Source organism: Herpailurus yagouaroundi, unplaced genomic scaffold, assembly GCF_014898765.1.
Source record: "Herpailurus yagouaroundi ecotype Mexico unplaced genomic scaffold, PumYag 166, whole genome shotgun sequence".
Taxonomy (NCBI): Eukaryota; Metazoa; Chordata; class Mammalia; order Carnivora; family Felidae; genus Herpailurus; species Herpailurus yagouaroundi.
The window spans coordinates 26,835,116-26,855,981 of NW_024412407.1; the positions used below are offsets into that span (position 1 = coordinate 26,835,116).

The window sequence follows — 20,866 nt, forward strand, 5'->3', positions numbered from 1 at the left end:
TTGGTCTATGTGTCTGTTTTTGTGCCAACATTTATTTATTTTTGAGACAGAGAGAGACAGAGCATGAGCAGGGGAGGGTCAGAGAGAGAGGGAGACACAGAATCTGAAACAGGCTCTAGGCTCTGAGCTGTCAGCCCAGAGCCCGATGCGGGGCTCGAACTCACGGACTGCGAGGTCATGACCTGAGCTGAAGTCTGACGCCCAACCAACTGAGCCACCCAGGCGCCCCGGGTATTGTTTTTTAAAAATCCATTCCACCACCCTGTATCTTTTGAGTGAAACATTTAGACCATTTACATTTAAAGTAATTATTGATAGCTAGGTACTTACTGCCATTTTGTTGATCGTTTTCTGGTTGTTTCTGTAGTTCTCTGTTCTTTTCTTGCTCTCTTTGTTTGTGATTTATGACTTTCTGAGGTGTTATATTTGGCTTTCTATTTTATAATTTTTAAAATATTTTTTCACATCTTTTTGACTTTTTATTGTCTTATATTTTTCAATCTCTATGCCGAACATGGGGTTTGAACTCACAACCCCAAGATCAAAAGTCTCACACTCTACCCAGTGAGCCAGCCCAGCACCCCTAATTTTTAAATTTCTTTTTACTTTGAGTCAGCACAATGTTATATTTGTTTCAGATATACAACATAGTGATTCAACAACTATAAGTTATGCTGTGCCCATCACAAGTGTAGTTACTGTCACCATGCAACACTGTTACAGTACCATTGACTATATTCTGTATACTGTACTTTTTCTTTTTTTTTTTAACCTATTACAGGTTTTGTGTTTATGGTTATCATGGGGTTCATATGTAACATTCTAAGTATAAAGCAGTATATATGAATATATATGCATATATATTTATATATGAATAAATATTATATATAATATATATTTATATATAAACATAAATATATGCATATATATTCATATATAATATGAAAGTTTACTCACTTGATATTGGCCAACAGATCCCTTGTTCTATCCTCATTTTAAAAAATTCTTTATTTTTGCTGTTTAGCTTTGAGTGCATTACCCTGTCTTCTAAATCACTGATCTGTTCTGTATCCATTAATCACTATTTGATTCCCTCTAATGAATTTTTCATTTCAGTTATTCTTCAACTCTGGTTGTTTATATTTTTCAGTTCTTTGTTGAAGTGCTGAGTTTTCCCATTCTTCAGTCCAGTGAGCATCTTTAAGATCATTACTTTAAGCTCTTCCATTAGGCATATTGTTCTTCTCTGTTTTATTGTTTTTGTGAGGTTTTGTCTCATCCTTTCATTTGGAGCGTATTCCCTTGTTACCCCATCTTGCTTGACATGGTGTTTGTTTCTATGAATTAGGCAGAACTGCTACTTTTCCCAAACTTGAAGGAATGCTCTTGGTGTGTGGTGGTCCTCTGTGTTGACTGTATATGCCTGGTGACTTTTGTTGGCTGGCTAGAGCTGTGGCTGGCATGGGCTGGGGGTTTCAGGGCACCCCATGGTGGGGCTGCCTTGGTGGGATGGCTAGAGCTTAAGTGGGTGTGGGCTGGGGCATTCCTGAGGCTCTTTGCAGAGACAGGTTGTCCTGGCAGGACAGCTGAAGCTGAAGTGGGTGTAGTCAGGAGTGGTTCTGGGGTTCTCCATGTAGAGGGCACCCTGGCAAGATGGCTGAACTGAAGTGGGTGTAAGCTGGGGTGTTCTGGGATGTGCAGCAGGTGCTCTGGTTGTGGCAGGTGGAACTGAGGTGTATTGTTGGCTGGAGAGGTCCCTGGGTGCTTTGTGCAGGGGGCAACCTCGCAGGGCAGCTGGTAGTTGAAAGGGCATGGGCTGTGGCAGTTGTAGGGCTCTCTGAACAGATGGTTCCCTGGAAAGAAGCTGAAGTGGGTGCAAGCCAGGGTGTCCTGGCAGGGCAGGTGGAGCTGAAAATGGGCATCTACTGGGGTGCCTTAGAAAGCTTCCTGAAGCCAAAGCAATGAGGGCCTAGAATGTTCCAAGGAGCTTTGTGCCTGCCTCAGTGTGGTGAGACAGGTGGAGCTGTAGTGAGCGTTGACCAGGACTTCCTGGTGTGCGCCACCATAGGGCTGTCTTGGTGGGACAGCTGGGGATGGTGTGGGTTAGGGGCCCAGGGCTCACTGAGGTGGTAGGTTGGTTAGGATGTCTGGACCCTGCTCCAATCTATGCTGTCACGGTGGTGGGAGGGTGCATAAACTGTGACACATATTAGATCTTCCAACCCAGAGAGAGTTGTAGCAGCTCCCCTCTCATTTAGCAGGGTTCACGGCTAGTTCCTTTATATTCTAGTTGCTCTTTTCAGCCGTGGCTTTTATTTTCTGTGTCTAAGTGCAGACGAATCTGCTCCTGGTACATTACTATTCTCCTCACTTCAGTTTGCAGCATCAGGGGTGGGGTACCCTTGGTTACCATGTCTCTCTTGGTGTTCTGTGTGGTCTTTAGTTCAGTCAGTCCTCAGTTCTTCAAGAGGAATTGCCTATAAATAGGTGTAGATTTGGTGCACCCAGTTCAGGATCTTACTAAGTTGCCATCTTGGATTGGAACACTCCCTAGTTCATGGTTTTTAAATCTTTATAGGCTAACGTATATAGCTAGGACTACATGGGGGCAATTATTAGACGCCAAAATGGATTAAGCAAGCTGTGACTAGCATTTTTTAGATTCAAAAGTAACAAAGTTTTAAAACAAAGGCAAAAGGAAAATTGGTATGTGAATGAATGTATTTTATGTTGCTATACTGAAGGCATGTTAAATGTTTAAATGAAGGGAAAAGCTTAAATTCTTCTAAATGCTACTGCTATTTGTAAGAAAAGGCTAGTCACTAAGTCACTAATTAAGAAGAGAATTTATTGTAAAGGAGAGATTACAGTCCAATCATTTTTGATCCAGATAATGTGTAACTACTCATAAGATACTAATTTACCAGTGTTTTGGTGTTGTATTTTAACTTTTCTCATCCTGTGTGTTGTGTCCAAAGAGCGGGAATAACCAGTTCCCCCTCACAGAGTTCTAATGCCTTGGTGGGTGAAGATCACTTTAGTCTTAACTTTGCAGCTAGATAACCTTGTTTATGAGTTTATTATACTGTGTTATACTGATCACATGAATAAGAGTCTGATACGTAAATCAGGGTGCTAGAATCAATAATTAGGAATATTTAACCAGGACGTTCTTGTCTCTAAATCAGTACCAAGGAAGCCATAGTTTTCAGAATATTGTTTAATGAGCACAAATTAGGTAAATACGATGAATAGACTGATTCTCTATAAATTTCTCAGGTCTGGCAGACACTTATTCCTAGAGCATACCCAAAGGCCTTCTGGTAACCAGCTGCTTTACATCACTGTAAATTAAACAATGCCTTTTATCCTTGCGCAGGGGCCATGCTAGTCTTCTCTGTATCATTCCAATTTTAGTACATGTGCTCCCAAAGCGAGCATGTAAATTCAACAATGTCTTATTGAGACTATAACTTAGTTTACTGGTAGACTTGAGGAATAGCCTAATTTTGGTTCAGAACAAAATAACACATCAGTGTTTAGGGTGGGTCATGTTGAGGACTCATTTCAAACCAGTTTAACCACTTAGACTAGCTTGTCCTTGCTGTAATTTCTAGATCTCATTTGCCTGTCTCATTATAGCGTGTGAAGTAAAGAATGTAACAGCATACTGCAGAGATCTAATCAAGATTTTGAAGCAGGCAGAGGACCTGAATGAAAAGCTAACTCCACTGAAACTGATGGATTCTTGGATGGGAAAGGGAGCAGCAAAATTGAGAGTGGCAGGCGTTGCTCCTCCCCAACTTCCTCGTGAAGACCTGGAGAAAATTATTGCACACTTTCTTCTACAGCAGTATCTTAAGTATATACAGATCCATTTCTTGTCCTTTGGTGTTGTCTTTATGTTTCTCATAACTGCAACAAAGCAAGTGGTTTTCCAGTTGTCTCACGTGAAACTCTTTAATGCCATATAAAATTTACCTAATAAACTTTAACTGATCATTGTATGTCAAAAAAAAATACAACTTACAGAAAGTATTTTAATTTTTCACAAGTTTCATATTCCACATATTAAAATTATTGCACTTATGGTTGTTTTTATAAATTTTAGTTTTTCTGTAATTTCTTAAAAGCTTTCTGATTGTTGGCCTTTATCTTCCACAGAGAAGACTACAGTTTTACAGCTTACGCTACCATTTCATATTTGAAAATAGGACCTAAAGCTCATCTTCTAAATAATGAGGCGCATGTTATTACCATGCAAGTAAAGAAGCCCACACAGAGTTGTTTCAAGGTAACTGACTCTTTATATAATGAAAAAATACATTAAAGCTTATGGGATGCTTTAAATGGTACTGTGCTGGGTCCAGATGAACACAGGAGACAGGCAGGAATCTAGGCATGGAAGAGAGAAAACATTACCTTTGTTTTATTGTAGAAGTATTAAGTAACAATTTAAACTACTTTACCTTTTAATATAGACTAGAATTTCCAACCTTTTAGAACATGAAAAATCCATTTTAGTGTTGTCTAGTTTGTGATGCACCCTGCCCTCACAATATTGGTTGTGATCACTGGTTGAGAAGTCTATGTTTGTAGCAGATGGCAAAAACCAATGACTCTTATGCATGAAATACTCTCGTCTGCAAAGACATGCCATGTATCATTGTGTCTATGGATTAGGGTTTTTCTGACAGCATATCCCTTTAGGATAGGGCTCATATTTGAGTGGATATTTAAAGGTAAAAAAAAAAAAAAAAGAGAGACCACTAGACACTTAACTAAAGAGTTACTGGATATAGAAGGACCAGGGGGATTGTTAATCTGAAGAAAAAATGGAACAGCTGAGTTTTGATAGGAATGTTTGCTTTGTTTTTGTTGGCAGACTGAATCATCTGAAACTTGTCATTCTGAAGGAGCTGATAAAAGGAGGGAAGAAAAAAATTCAGGTAACTTCCAGAAGTCTGCAAACATGCTTCAGCGATCTAAGAATACAGGGACTAAAAAAAGAAAAATTGATGATGCAGATGAGTGTTTCTAAATTTTCCAAGAAAATAGTTATGCATGTGTACACCATTATTTTGTAGTTAAAAGTTTAAGACAGTTTTATTAATATTTTATACATATGGAACTTGCCTGAAGTATTGAAGACTTCAATATTTAAGATCATGAATTATATAAATTTACAGTATAAAACGAGAAAAGTAATTTTATTATTTTTTGAGAAAAATTTTAATGTAAAATATTTTTATCCCTTGATATACCTAATTGTATTCTTTTGATATTAATGTTATCATAAGGAATATTTATGTAGGCTTATTACAGAAAAGAGTGATTTCAGCTCATAACAGCTATACAATCAGAACATAAAAGGATATTAGCAAGTAAGATCTTGCTACCTCCTTAAAGTAAAATTGTAAACCTCTTGAAACGACAATCCTCTCTGACATTTCACAAAGAATGACTTTGGTATACCAGACCAAGTTGTCAGCTAAGTAGATAAAGTAGCTAAATCTGCTCCAAAGCAGTTACACAGAAATGATTAACTTAAATCCTTACATTTACATAAGTGGTCAATTTGTGTTGGAAAAAAAAAAAATCTGTAAATTATTTGATCTTTACCATTTTATTTCTATTTTAATACTTTCCCACTATCATTATGACTTCTGTATTCTTAACTTCATTAAATCCATGTGGTCGTTTACCTTATTGTGACTTTGTGTTATTTGGAGCTTTATGTGATTCTTGAAATGCCTTTTTAAATCAAAATAATGTATATCAATATTTGGATCTAGCAGACCTTCTTCATATGATGAAAGATCCATATGATTTAAAATTAAGACAGCTCCCATCATTCTCCCATTCTGCATGACGACTTTGATGTGTTCTTGTCCTTTGGTACATCTCAGCATTAATTCATGATCTGAACCTCAGCCCCATGTATGGTATTTTCCTGGTAGTACAACCTATATACAGAGATAATAAAGTTATTCTAATGAGTACCAAAAAGGAAGCATAATATGCAGTTACACTGTGTTATTTTAGGATGACTAGCACAAAAATCTATTCACAAAATTTTATAGCTAAAAGTGTCATTCATTGGAGAGGGTCCCACAGAAAACATTTGAATGACATTACATTTATTGTTCAGATGACACTACCACACAATCTATATGAAAATAAAAAATATGTAGTAAATTAAATATGTAGGATCTGGACTATATATTAGAGTCATGACTTAAATATTTAATAAGGAACTGAGTTATATCTTGCATGGGCAAATTATTTAACCTCCTTAAAACTTGTGTGTATTCCTCATCATTAAATTACCAAAAAAAAAACCCTACCTCAGAATAATGTAAAGAGGAGTAAATAATAAGTTTGGCAAAGTACCTGGTTCATTCTTAAGTACAGTAGCTATCACCCTTAAAAAGTGAGACTGAATCCCAAATAAATGTAGAAATGCACTAATGGGAAACAACTCCAGAAGAGATTTTTTTCTCCCTTAGACCAGCATTAATACCAGGTTTGATTTGCAAGAATTGAGAAAACATGTCATTTTTCTAAAATGATTAAAACCATGTAAATTCTTATTCAATGAGAAAATCAGGTAGTTACAAGACTCACAAGCAGAAAAAGGTACTAATTTGCTTATCTATTTTACCTTATAGTTGAAAAATGTTACATGAGCAAAAAGTTCAAAGCTGAAGTCCATGTCAATAGAGTATCCTAAAGTAGCTGCAGCCATGCACTTGGCTGCGTACCACCCCATCTGTCTAGCCTGGGTCCACAGTCTCATCTGAAATAAAAAATGTTATGAGATATAATTTTCAATGTCCTTACTTTAAAAATGCTAGCACCTTAACCTGACAAAAATTCCTTAAAAGGGGTTCAATACTGACAGTCCTTGAGATTGGTTAGATCTAGCTAGCCAGATGACTAGTTAGATTATGTTTGCCATGGAAGCAATCACCAGTCCACACTAACCAAAACTGACTTGGCTATTTGAGAATTCTATCCAAATTACTGCCCTAAAATTAAAGGATAATACCAACTCTCTATGTTTCAATAAATTCTCTATCAAAAATAGCTAAAATATTTGAGGCTATACTAGGTAAGAATAACGCTAATAACCAGTCTCCTCTTGCAGAGTAAGTTTATCACACAAGAAATGACAAAGTATCACTGAAATATATGTCCCTTTTCCTAATCCTTAGATTTTTAATCCTTAGATTGAGGCTTCCAATGCAGTTAAACCTCAATGGTCACGCAGACCGATAATACTAGTTGGTGTCTAGTCTCAGGAAATCTTACCAGATTTCAGATCTGTGAATTTCAGATTTGTGAATGTTTTTAAATGTGGGGCTTGAACTCACAACCCTGAGATCAAGGCCTGAGCGGAGATCAAGAGTCAGATGCTTAACTGACTAAGCCATGCAGGCACCCTGGGAGTTAAGAGATTTAAATGTCAATTTTTTTACATATTTAATTTTTATATTTTTATTTAATTAACTGAGCCTTGATTTCTTCACTTAAGACATAAATGTATCCCATCTATTAAATGAGAATTAAATAAGCTAAGCAATTAGTTTCTTTATAACTGTGTGTGACTTATGTTCTTTCATATGCAAAAATCATACCACAGTCACAGATAGGATTTTCATTTCTGGTAGAAGTGATAATTTTTTTTTTTTTAATTCAGTCTCCTGTGTAAACAAGGTAGGTGTGATGAAGTCATAGCCTCCCTATGGTAAGGGAGCAGAGTAAACAGAGCACAGTACTAGAAAATGGCTAATAGAAGTGGCTTGCAGTATAACACTGCCTGGACTGTTACCAAATGTATTCTAGCCTCAAAATCCCTTCAGTTTGTGTCTTGGACTATGTAAAACAAATTATTTAGTGTACTTATTTATTGCTTCTGCAAATTAAGAGACAAGGTCTATTAGATTCACTCAAAACAAGAGACACCTGTTTATTTTTGGATATTGCCTATAGCAGAATATGACACATTAAGGATATAATTTATTCTAGAGGGTTTAAAATGTTAAAAAAAATGCCACAACCCCAACTCCTAATTGAGAGTTGATGACAGATATACCATAGAAGTGACACAGAATGACTCCAGAAGAAACTGAAAACAACCTAGCACTTTAGAAACAGGCTGAAAGCACTCTTATATGATTGTTAGCCCTGCTGTAGGTGAAAACACACAAAGTAATGAAGCTGCCTCTTAAAATACATCTAGTTCTTCACGACTTCACGCTCCATGTTTGATCTGAAGGAGTGATATCCCAACCTTTGGAGCTGGTCTTTTACCAACTGTTGCCTAGTTCATATATCTGTGTCTCTACTCCCCCTGAGACAACCTCACCTATGACCACAGTCTGAGTATCTCTTCAAGGATTTCTGCTCCACCATTAGGAGGGTGGCAACACTGTGAGGGCAGGAGGAAGTCTACATCCAGTTGAATGGACGTGTTCAGCTGAGGAAGGCTGTTTACTATAGGAAATTTTTTCAATCCTAATTCCCCAGGGACAGAATAGGGTCATCAGGGTCCCATAGAATCATCATTTATCAACTTGGTTTATACCTCAGTAATTATTTATTAATCTAAAGCTGTGCTGTCCAGTCTGGCAGATGCTAAATACATGTAGCTATTTAAACTCAAGTGCTCAATAGAGATACGTAGTTAGTGACTACCTGACTGGACACTGCAAAGGTACAGAACATTTCTGTCATTGCATAAAGTTCCATTGGACAGTGCTGGTAAGTATCTGAAAATGACAAGCAAAGTAATAGCCCATAATTCTTAAACTACTGTTCCATCACTATATAATAACTTACCGAAAGGGAAAAATTCTTTGTCACAAAAAACGCTATGATAGCTTCTTACTTAAAGAAGTTGGAAAACCAGATATTTACATTTGCTGGTAGCAACTCCTTTACCAACAGATGGAATCTCTGATACGAAGATGTGATCCTGGATGCTGGCTTACCTGCTGCCACATTGGGCTGGGCTGCCATGACGCAGTGCAGATGTCACCTGCAGCATAGATATCAGAGAGAGACGTGTGCATGTGATCATCCACTTTCAGGCCACCATCTTCGCCTAGATCAAACTAAACAATGTTCCTTATGAGAACACCTGGGAAGAAAAGTGAAAGATGGTTTTGTCATTCTAAAGTAAAAGAACAAGTCACATTTATACACCTTGGTATGCTGATCTTTAATGAGAAAGTAAAAAATAGCTGCAAGTTTAGATAACTCAGCTCAATTTCCAGGGAATCAAAATGCTACTAAGACAGACCAACTCAAAAATTCTTAGACTTTCAACATCAAGAACACTTAGTAACCATGTGAGTACCCCACTCATAATTACAATATTCCTGTTTTGTGAGCTTCAAATGCTAAAAGGCAAAAAAGACAAGATAGTTTCTCTAAAAGAAATCACTTGTGAATCCATAGGTGTCAGTCTCTTAACAACCTTTAGACAAATGAACTGTGCATCATGTCCCATCAACGATGACATCTATGCTGGGATGTTAGCTGCTTAAGGACTTTAGGCAGTAAGGAATAACTGCAAATCCAAACACGAATATGACCCAAATTGTTTTCACCTTCCTTAAGTTACAGTTTTACACTAAAGCAAGGAACAGTTATTTATGCTTGGGAGTTAGAAATCTTATAAATACAGTATTTTAAAAATAGTCACAGCAGGACATAAAAAAACTTCACCTTACATTGTTGCCACAGAGAAAAGGTTCTATATTTGGAGTAACTTCTGTAGCACCGACCATGAAATCGCAGCTGTATATCTTTTCATTGGTCAATTACGTAGGCCGTACCTCTAAAAACAAAAATACAAACCAAACTTTATTCTCAAATGTAATCACCACCAGCTATCTATAGCATTTCGTGATAATGCATAGAAGAAAGAAAGAAAAAGGCGAGAGAGGACTTTAAAACAACAGCCCTTGAGGGGCACCTGGCTGGCTCAGTCAGTAAGGCATACGGCTCTTGATCTTGGGGAGATGAGTTCGAGCCCTGCGTTCACTGTAGTTTGATTAAGAAAAAAAAAGACCTAAATAATGTCTATAAGGCACATTTGCTAAAACAATTGTAATGCAATCAATTTTATCTCCTTGTTTTGGGAATAATTACAAAATAGGGCATTCTAAACATTTTTCCTTCAAATTTAAGCATAGAACTTCTAACAAAGTAAATTTAAATTGCTAATTACCTTATAAATTAAAAATAATATATTATACTCCATTATTTAGGTTGCAAATCACATACTCCCAAAGTACAGTAATGAATATGTGTATAAAGAAAGTTATAACCTTCAGCTCAGTCATTACATCTGGGATAGTGCACAATGGAAAGAACACAGAACATGAGCATGAACTAAAAAACAAAAATTATCACCCAAAACTAAAACTGAAATAGGTAGTAATAAAACACTGTAACTATTTTCTGGTTTATGGATCATAAAACAAACCTCTTCTATAATTTAGAACTTAACACTCTCAGTGGAATACTTTGATTCAAATATAGAAAAATCTAAGAAATATTCATGTTCCTTTTCCATGACTCAACCTCAGAATGTTACCTGAGCACTGTCTGTATCCTGGGTTCCTGATACAAAAGGATTTCCTTCGTGTATCAATTTTGGTTTAGCTCCAGCACAAAAAGTTCTTATACACATACTGACTGCCATCTCCTGTTACAATGTACTGTAAAAACATAGAGCCATGAAGGAGAGAGGAGAAATATATTTATACATGGGTAGAATTTCATTTTAAATAAAAAATTCATTAAGACAAAAGCAAAAAAAAAAAAATACATTAAGGTTGCCTTTCATGATACTCAATACTTTGTTATAGCAATTGAAAATCAAAGTAAACCTGAGAACCCATTATCCAATCCAGTGAGTCACCATCATTTTAGGTCCGTGAACCATTTTGGGAATCTGGTGAAAACTAATCTTTCTCTCTTAGAGAAAAAAGGTACACTCACACCAGATTTTGCATAAAATTTAGGTAATCTCATGATATTCAGGAAGGCATGTTGACCTCAGGTTAAAAAAATGTTTTAATTGAGCATTCTGGGGGCGCCCAGGTGGCTCAGTTGATTAAGCCGCTGACTTTGGCTTAGGTCGTGATTTCTGCGATTCTTGAGTTCATGCCCCATGTCGGGCTCTGTGCTGACAGCTCAGCACCTGGAGCCTGCTTAGGATTCTGTGTCTCCCTTCCTCTCTGCCCGCCCCCCCATCCCCAACTTGCACTCTCTCTCTCAAAAATAAATGTTAAAATTAAAATAAAGAAATAAATAAAATTTGAGCATTCTGATGTTATACCTGGGGCAGGCCTTATTGAGAATTTCTGATCTCAATGGGAGTTACTAAGATCTAGTAATTCTAATCATATCATACCTTAATGTCTGCCATGGGTACAGGGGAGTAAAGTGTGGTAGAAAAGGTTACAATATGTCTTAGTATAAAAACATTGGAAGTACTAAAACAGTATTTAGATTCTTCTTAAGTACAAATAACAATCACTTTACCAGCAAACATGCTCCTTGATATTTTCATATAAGTGAAAAGTGTGTTAACCTTAAATCCTAGCATATACTGTTTTAGGGTTATTTATATTAATTTTTTATGTTTATTTATTTTGAGAAAGAGAGGGATAGAGGGCAAGCAGGGGAAGGGCAGAGAGAGAATCCCAAACAGGCTCACACTGTCGGTGCAGAGTCCGAGGCAGGGCTCGATCCCACGAACTGTAAGATCATAACCTGAGCTGAAACCAAGAGTCGGATGCTTAACTGACTAACAGGCACCCTTATATTAAATTTTAATATCATTGAGGCTAAAAATACACATTCAAGATCCACTGTTTTTGTTCCTTAATATCAAATGAAAACCTACATATAAGTAGTAGCCTTTAGAAAAGCATACATGCATACACACACACACACCCACATACAACTATGAGAGATGCCAGACTGGTGGAGTGGGAGTGGTTTACAGGTTAACATTGTGCCATGTTATAAAATATGGCAAATCATAAGACAGCACTTAATACCCACTGAGCCATTCACTATCCATTTAACTCTTTAGCTGCATTGCAAATGCATAAGGCCAATAATTCAATACAGTATACTGCACATAGAAATTCTCTATGTCTTCCTGCAGATAATGTGGTTAGATTTATCTGATCAACAGTAGTTACAGACACTGACCAAATTTAAAAAATAATTTACATTTGGCTACTGTAAAAACAAACATTCTTTTCATTGGCTAATGTTAAATTTTTGCAAGTAGACACGAAGATAAAAAATCTCTAATTCATTAAAAATATTCAGGACATTTAAATAAGAGAATACAGACATGATCTCATGTAGGACACTTCAAATGGTAATGGGTGGCACTCTGATTTATTCAAAGGTGCTAATATAACTGCCTCACAATTTATCAGCATACATTTGTGCCCACCTCAGTGTGCAAATTAAATGACATGGATGTCCTAGGCGATATGTACCACTATGAGTATTAGAAATTTATTCTGGTTTGGGATTCAGAGTTTTAATGTTTTTCTCTGAAAAGTTAGTACTTTTTATTTTTTCCTATCAAGTTATTTGTGTTTCAAATGTGTTACCTACCCGTTTTCTCGGGAGAACTCCCACATTAGAGTTGCTGTAGAGAAACAACTACAAACTCTAGTACTCATCTTACCTAAGGCTCACCTGAGGATATTGTTTCTCATCTGACAACACCTTTCTTCCAACTGCCTTATTCATTCCCACATCCAATGGATTACTGAGTCCTGCTGAGTTTACAGTAAAAATCTCACTCATATCTGGGCCATTCTTTCTAACTACACTGTCCTTGTCTTCATTCAGGTCTTCTATCATTTTGGACTATTGCAACCACCTTCTGGTTTGGTTGCTGGCCACTATCACTCACTCCACCCCACTTCATCCTCAACATTGCCATCTATCTTCCTAAAAATATATTACCATCCTTGCCTTCATGTAAATTCTCTTTATTTCTCCACTGACGGTAAAATAAATTTCTTGGCATGATGTAGACAGCTCTTCACAGTCCTATTTGTTTGCTCTAGTCTGCCAATCTTCTCTCCTTATCTCTACCACAGACAGTACCTCTGACAACGTTACTCTTTCACGTGCTTTTCTTTGGGTCTTTGAACAAGCAACCTCCTTTTCCTACAATGTCCTTAATTAAGAACTCTTAATTCACCCACCTTTTAAACACAGTTCAAATATTTTCTCCTTCTGTGAGGTCCTCCAAAATCCCTAGTATCAGAGCTTTGATAATATTTCAGTGACTGTGCTTTCACATGTACATATAATTAATACATGTGCATGTCTATATTCCCTATGACAATGAGACCTCCCAGGCCAAGTTCACTGTAATGTTCCTGTTGTATCCCAGCACTTCTGCAGTGCCTAGAACATAGTAGACACTATATATAAATGTTAATGCTAATTTGAAATGTAAAACCTAAAATGCTAAATCCAACTAATTATATAATCCCAATAAACTCAAAAAGTATAAGTTTTTCTAATAATGAAACCAATGTTACTAAGCTTTATATACTAGGGGCCTTAGTAATGGTGGGAGTACAGATGGGGTCAAAAGAAAGCAGGCAAAAGCTCATCAAGATTGAACAATGGTGGGGGGGATGCCTAAGTGGTTCAGTCGGTTGAGCGGCCGACTTCAACCCAGGTCATGATCTCCCAGTTCATGGGTTCCAGACCAGTGTCGGGCTCTGTGCCGACAGCGTAGAGCCTGGAGCCTGCTTCGGGTTCTGTATCTCCCTCTCTCTCTGCCCCTCCCCCACTCACACTCTGTCTCTCTCTCTCTCAAAAATAAATAAAACATTAAAAAAATATATTAAAAAAAGACCGAACAATGGACTGTCATTAAAAATCCTTTTTTTTTAATTTTATTTATTTATTTATTTATTTATTTATTTATTTTTTAATTTTTTTTTTCAACGTTTATTTATTTTTGGGACAGAGAGAGACAGAGCATGAACGGGGGAGAGGCAGAGAGAGAGGGAGACACAGAATCGGAAACAGGCTCCAGGCTCTGAGCCATCAGCCCAGAGCCCGACGCGGGGCTCGAACTCACGGACCGCGAGATCGTGACCTGGCTGAAGTCGGACGCTCAACCGACTGCGCCACCCAGGCGCCCCCCCCTTTTTTTTTTTAAATGTTTGTTTGAGAGAGACAGAGAACAAATGTGGGAGGAGCACAGAGGGAGAGAGAATCCCAAGCAGGCTCCATAGTGTCAACACAGAGCCAGATGCAGGGCTCAAACCCACGAACCGTAAGATCATGACCTGAGACAAAATCAAGAGTCCTACGTGTAACTGAGCCACCCAGGCATCCCAAGAAAAAAATCCTCTTACATGTTCCTTACTCTTCAGTTCCTTTATTCTGGATTCTATAACCTTAATGTTGGGAAAGCAATTTTCTAACATGGTTTTCTGTGGCTCTTCAACATCAAACTCCTCCAATACTTCAGAAACCCTATTAGATCAAAAAGGTAAAAAAATGTATGTTTTTAAAAAATATTTCCTTTTAAGAATTTTAATAAAAATATTTTTGTTTTTATACACTACTTACTTCATGTTCATAAAACAAGAAGGTCAGCTAATTGCACTATATGCAGTGAAAAGTAGGCAAAGTCCACATTTTAAGACTTGAATTCAAGTCAGCCAAGTCACTGCACGTTAGTTTCCTAGCCTGGAATATCAGGGCTAACTCTACTTACTTCTGCATACTTGAACCACATAGAATAGACAAGAATAGCTTGTCTATTTCCATATCCTTATAGTTTTCTCTGTCCACTTACTAGCTAACTTTATTGTGATCTAGTCTTTGGACTCTTTCCTGCTGTCCAAAACCATTAGCATCCTCTTGGGTTCACTTTTCTTCCTATGCAGCCGTTGTAGATCATTTCATGTTTTGCCCAAACTTTTACTTCCTTGCTCTCTTATCTTTAACCATTAACTACCCTAAAACTCCTAATCACAGATTGAACTACCTGCTTTCTCCAGTCCTATATTCAGTGTGTGGTGGAAGGACCACACCTTGCAGACTGGCATTTGACTTCAGCTGTCCATTAAATACTACTTGGAAGACCTACCTACTCCATGGCCCTAGCAGTTCTCAACCTGTCAGTCTCAAGACCCCTTTACACTCTTAAAATGACTGAGGACTCCAAAGAACTTTTGTCTGTGTGAGTTAAACCCAGTGATATTTGCCACATTAAAATTAAAACTAAGAAAAAATTAAAATATTTAATTCACTTAAAAGAATAATAAATCCAATACATGTTAAACAGATATAATATCCTTTTAATAAAAAATAATACTTTTTTTCCAAAACAAATTGAGAAGAATGGCACTTTTACATTTTTGCAAGTTTATTTTTTTAAAATTTTTAAAAAATGTTTTTATTTATTTTTGAGAGAAAGAGAGAGACAGAGCATGAACAGGGGAGGGGCAGAGAGAGAGGGAGACACGGAATCTGAAGCAGGCCCCAGGCTCTGAGCTGTCAGCACAGAGCCCGACATGGAGTTCAAACTCAAGAACTGTAGATCATGCAGACGTTTAACTGACTGAGCCACCCAGGCACCCCTGAAAATTTCTTTAATGTCTGGACTTAGAACTGCTTCTGCATTCAAACTATTACAATATGTTAATCTGGCTGAAGTATCTGAAGACAGTTCACCCTCACACAGATATGCAGCCTTTTCAGAGAACTGTATATTCTTCTTTGATGTTACACTAACACGTGTGGTTTCTTAAAGATTAGTTGCAATGTAGAATTTGAAACCATATCAAAGAATTTTTCATATTCTGTTCTTGTGAAAGCCATTGGTCTATCCTGAACTTTAAATGGATCTTGTAACATCACATTTGTCATCTGGACAATATTGGTTCACTAAGTTTTATAGAGATCTTCCAAATGTTAACAAATTTCAAATCACTACATTATCAAAAAAACACATTCATTATTATCACCAACAATCTCATCAGAAAATTCTTCAAGTTTCATGAGGCTCACAGTGAAGAATATGAGTTTTCCAAAATTCTGATTTTGGCTTGAAAACTCTGATTTTGTCATATTGGCTCAAATACCATCAACTGTATTCCTTATTTACTTAAACTATCTTATATGCCAGTATATACTCTGGGAAAACAAAACCATTTCAGTATTAGCTTCAAAAGAATTTAGAGGCTTAACTTACCATTTTTTTCCATCATTTTCCTTCAGCTACAACCTTTTTCTTTTTCACTTTAAACATCTTGAAAGAATTTTCTTAAATCATCCTCCACTTCAACTCCACCATTTTCTATTTCTCTCACTACTATACCATTAAAACTGAGCATGTTCAACCAAAAAAACTATTAGAATGAATAAATTAATTCAGTAAGTTCCAGAGAACAAAATGACATACAGAAATTGGTCTAGTTTCTATACGTTAATAACAAGCTATCAGAAAGAGAAATTAAGAAAACAATCCCATTTACAACTGCATCATACAGAATAAAATACCTAGGAATAAATTTAACCAAAGACACAAAGAGACCTGTACACTGAAAACTATAAGCCACTGATGAAAAAACTTAAGAAGATACACATAAATGGAAAGATCTATCATGATCATGGTTTGGAAAAATTGATATGTTAACATGTCCATACTTCCCAAAGCTATCTACAGATTCAATACAATCCCCACCAAAATACCAACAGCATTTTTCAAAGAACTGGAACAAAGAATCCTAAAATTTGTATGAAGCCACAAAAAGACCCTGAATAGTCAAAGCAATCTTGAGAAAGAACAGAGTGGGAGGTATTATGCTCCCCGATTTCAAACCATACTATCAAGCTATAGTAATCAAAACGGTATGGTCCTGGCATAAAAAAATGGACACACAGATTAATGGAATGAAACAGAGAGCCCACATATAAGCCCACACATAGATGGCCAACTAGTCTATGACAAAGGAGGTAAGAATATACAATGGAAAATTGTCTTGGGAAAACTGGACAGCTTACATGCTGAAGAATGAAACTAGACCACTATCTTACACCATATACAAAAATAAATTCAAAATGGATTAAAGACTTGAATATAAGATGTGAAACCATAACATTCCTAGAAGAAAACATAGGCAGTAAGCTCTCTGACACCAGTCTTAGCAATATTTTTTGAACCATTTTCCTCAGGCAAAGTAAAATGAAATGACATAAAACTAAAAGGCTTTTGCGGAGAGAAGGAAACCATCAACAAAACGAAAAGGTAACCTGAATGGGAGAGAATATTTGCAAATCACACATGCAATAATGGGTTAATATCCAAAATATATTTAAAAAACTTATACAACTGAATAAAAAAAAAATTCAATTAAAAAAATGGGTAGATTGAACATTTTTTCCAAAAACATACACATGGCCAACACACGTCGACACATGAAAACATGCTCAACATCACTAATCATCAGGGAAATGCAAATCAAAACCACAATGAGATACCACCTCACACCTGTCAGATTGGCTGTAATTAGAAAGATAAGAAGTCACAAGTGTTGCTGAGGATGCGGAGAAAAGGGAACCACTGTACAGTCATGGTGGGAATATAAACTGGTGTAGCCACTATGGAAAACACTATGGAGTTTCCTCAAAAAATTAAAAATAGAACTACCATATGATCCAGGAATTCCACTTCTGGGTATTTATCCAAAGAGAACAAAAACACCAATTGAAAGAGATATACGCACTGCTATGTTCACTGCAGCAGTATTTACAATAGCCAAGGTAGGTGAGAAACCTAAGTGTTCACTGACAGACGAATGGATAAAGAAGATGTGGCATATGTATATAAATATTCAATGAAATACTATTCAGTCATAAGATAAAGGAAATCTTGACATTTGTGACAACATGAATGGACCCAGAGGGTATTATGTCAAGAGAAATAAGTCAGAGAAAGACAAATACCATATGATTTCAATATCTGTGGAATCTAAAAACAAACAACAGACTCAAAGATACAGGAAACAAACAAACTCTGGTTACCAGAGTGGGAAGGGGTTGGGGGGTAGGGGGTGGGAGTGGCCAAAACAAAAATTAAGAAGAACTAACTTCCAGTTATAAAATAAATAAGTCAGAAGGATGCAATACACAGCACAGGGAATATAGTCAATAATAGTATAATAACTTTGTATAGTGACAGAGGGTAACTATGCCTATTGAGGTGATCACTTCATAATGCATAAAAATATCCAATCACTACAATGTACACCTCAGTAAGAGAATATTGCATGTCAATATTCAATAAAGAAAAAAACCCTGAGGGGGTGCCTGGGTGGCTCAGCTGGTTAAGCATCTGACTTCAGCGCAGGTTATGATCTCATGGTTTGTGAGTTAGAGCCCCGTGTCAGGCTCTGTGCTGACAGCTCAGAGCTTGGAGCCTGCTTCAGATTCTGTGTGTCCCCCTCTCTCCGCTCCTCCTCTGTTTGTACTCTGTCTCTCTCTCTCTCTCTCTCAAAAATAAATATTAAAAAAAAAACAACAAAAACCCTGAGCATCTTCCATTCACCTATACATCCTTAAAACCCACCAGATTCTTTTTAATATCATCTTATTTGAACTTTCTATAATACCTGATAATATTACCACTCTCTCCATCTTTCTTTTCTGTATATATTCTGCAATTTATTTACCTACTTTCTGTTTTCATTGCTACATCTAGCTCTCAACCTTTTTTTTAAAAAGTAATCCTGCCACTCAACATGGTGCTCAACCTCAGGACCTTGAGATCAAGAGTCGCATACTCTACAGAATGAGCCAGCCAGACACCCCTCAAACTTCTTTGTACTATTAAAATCACCTTTCGGGGCGCCTGGGTGGCGCAGTCGGTTAAGCGTCTGACTTCAGCCAGGTCACGATCTCGCGGTCCGTGAGTTCGAGTCCCGCGTCGGGCTCTGGGCTGATGGCTCAGAGCCTGGAGCCTGTTTCCGATTCTGTGTCTCCCTCTCTCTCTCTGCCCCTCCCCCGTTCATGCTCTGTCTCTCTCTGTCCCAAAAATAAATAAAAGTTGAAAAAAAAATTAAAAAAAAAATAAAATCACCTTTCAACTGGCCTTCCAGTCTCATTTTAACCCCTCCCCCACGTGCATTGTAACTAATGATCTTTCAAAATGTATTTGATCACATTAGGCCACTGCTCAAAATCATCTCATTACTCGTAAGTTCTTGTTACATTTTCATCAAGGCTTATAAGACCCTTCATGTTCTGGTCTCTGCCAACCTGCCCAGCTTCATGTCTGATCATCTCCCCAAGCACCATGTTCTTTAAGCTTTGCTGCTCTCAGTACTGCCATGCTTTCCACCTAAGATTATATCCTCGCCTCCCTTTGAACCATCTAGTTCTTCTTGTCCACCTGGTGAACTTTTACTTATTTTCTACACTGAGACAAAAGGATACCTCCCCCCTAATTCAGGCCCTACCAACTCCACTGATATCCTTAAGCTGGCAAACACATTGATGAAATGATTTATTTACATGTCTCTTCCACTAGCCTGTGAATCCCTAAAAAGGAAATACAAGGCTCTGTTTATAATTGACTAACCAGCCCTTAGTACAGTACCTGGATAACAGGTGCTTATTTTGTGAAAAAACGGAAAATAGACACCTAGGATTGAAAGTGTGAAAACAACTCTCGAATTTCCTGCACTACTTCTGTGACTTCAATGATTGCTTATGTTTACTTTATATCCACAAAATAGTCCTTTTTGGAATGTATATATGTATATATTTGGTCTGATTATTCACTATAATCAGAAAACTATTCCCCAGCTGCATCTATTCCCTTGTTGGTTGTTTTATAAAACATTACTGGAGATGATATCTCTTCTATCTTGGAAATTCAAAGTATAGGAAACAACAGGAGTTCATCAATTATTTACGATAAACTAAGGCTCTGGCATCTACCTGGAAGCTCAACTCAATCAGCTAATTAAGAAAGAAGGGTGAATGTTCTGACCAAGTACTTAATCAGTTTTAAACCCTCTTGTCTGCTCAGGTTAACTATCACCACAGTCTGGTTCACTCAGCTTTGGGGTCCCCCCAACAACTTGTCCCCACTTCTCCCTGGGCCTAAGGCGAACCTTGCGAGGTACTAAGAATTTCGCCCAAGGGCCACTACGCAGTCTCTAATAACTGAGACGAAGAAGGAGTGCGGGGGCCGGGAGAAAAGGCAGCGGCTATAGAGGGATCTGGAACGAGGACTTGGGGAGAGGCGGGAGGATGCCTTGAGTGCCACCACCTGAGCCGGGGAAGACGCGGAACTGTCTGCGGGTCAGCCTACCTGCTTAGCACCGGTGACACCCGCGATGCCACCTCCAACCACCACAAATTTCCCCGCCTCGAGAGAGGGCGTCCTGCCTCCATGAGGTCAGACTCCTAGTGGTTTACTGACCGCGGGTTGCCCAGGCCGGAGAGTTTGTACTCACAGCGCTGGAGCAAAGCTGGGCGGCTACTTCCGGTGCCTGTGCCTTAGAGTGAAACTCTGAGCTACGGGTACCCCGTAGCTCACACTTAATTCCTTGCGTATCCGCTTCCGGCTGCAATTCGGAAGTGCAGAGACATCTCTGATTACGGGGTTTCATTTTACTGTTACTAGCACTGACTGTGGTTTTTCCACGTTGATTTAGGGGAAGGGGAAAAAGAACTCAAAACAAAGCAAAGAAGACGGGTCGCCAAGAGAAGCTTGGCAAATTGTCTAAACACAAACCAGAGTTCTCACAGGACAGAACACTCTCAGAAT

The 20,866-nt window shown here is 37.7% G+C and overlaps 2 protein-coding genes and 1 non-coding gene across 3 annotated transcripts in view; 1 reads left to right on the plus strand and 2 right to left on the minus strand.

The window, feature by feature from the left end:
- RECQL (RecQ like helicase) overlaps positions 1–5,709 on the plus strand; it is an 81,742-nt gene extending 76,033 nt beyond the window's left edge. The window contains exons 8-10 of the mRNA XM_040487867.1: positions 3,618–3,862; positions 4,165–4,294; positions 4,886–5,709. Of these exons, the coding sequence (XP_040343801.1) occupies positions 3,618–3,862; positions 4,165–4,294; positions 4,886–5,041 (531 nt within the window). The 3' untranslated portion in view covers positions 5,042–5,709. The remainder of the gene's footprint in view (positions 1–3,617; positions 3,863–4,164; positions 4,295–4,885) is intronic.
- On the minus strand, positions 3,339–3,441 carry LOC121039121 (U6 spliceosomal RNA). Its single transcript, XR_005794639.1, has one exon. It is a non-coding gene; the product is annotated as a U6 spliceosomal RNA (small nuclear RNA).
- Positions 5,710–5,891: 182 nt separating the features above from the next.
- PYROXD1 (pyridine nucleotide-disulphide oxidoreductase domain 1) lies at positions 5,892–20,593 on the minus strand. Its single transcript, XM_040488722.1, has 5 exons — positions 20,408–20,593; positions 9,741–9,847; positions 8,997–9,119; positions 6,665–6,799; positions 5,892–5,966 (listed from the first exon to the last, which is right to left on the minus strand). Exons 2-5 carry the CDS (start codon positions 9,795–9,797, stop codon positions 5,931–5,933), a joined length of 351 nt encoding a protein of 116 aa, XP_040344656.1. The 5' UTR covers positions 9,798–9,847; positions 20,408–20,593; the 3' UTR covers positions 5,892–5,930.
- Between the last annotated feature and the right edge of the window lie 273 nt (positions 20,594–20,866).

What these genes read in the sequence shown, in the direction of transcription:
- PYROXD1 (XM_040488722.1), bottom strand. Translation starts at nt 9,797, where the DNA reads ATGGTCGGTGCTACAGAAGTTACTCCAAATATAGAACCTTTTCTCTGT. An exon ending in CTTTTCTCTGTGGCAACAAT is followed by an intron (nt 9,120 to 9,740) that starts GTAAGGTGAAGT and finishes AACATTGTTTAG; the next exon opens with TTTGATCTAGGCGAAGATGG. An exon ending in TAACATTTTTCAACTATAAG is followed by an intron (nt 5,967 to 6,664) that starts GTAAAATAGATA and finishes CTCTGTATATAG; the next exon opens with GTTGTACTACCAGGAAAATA.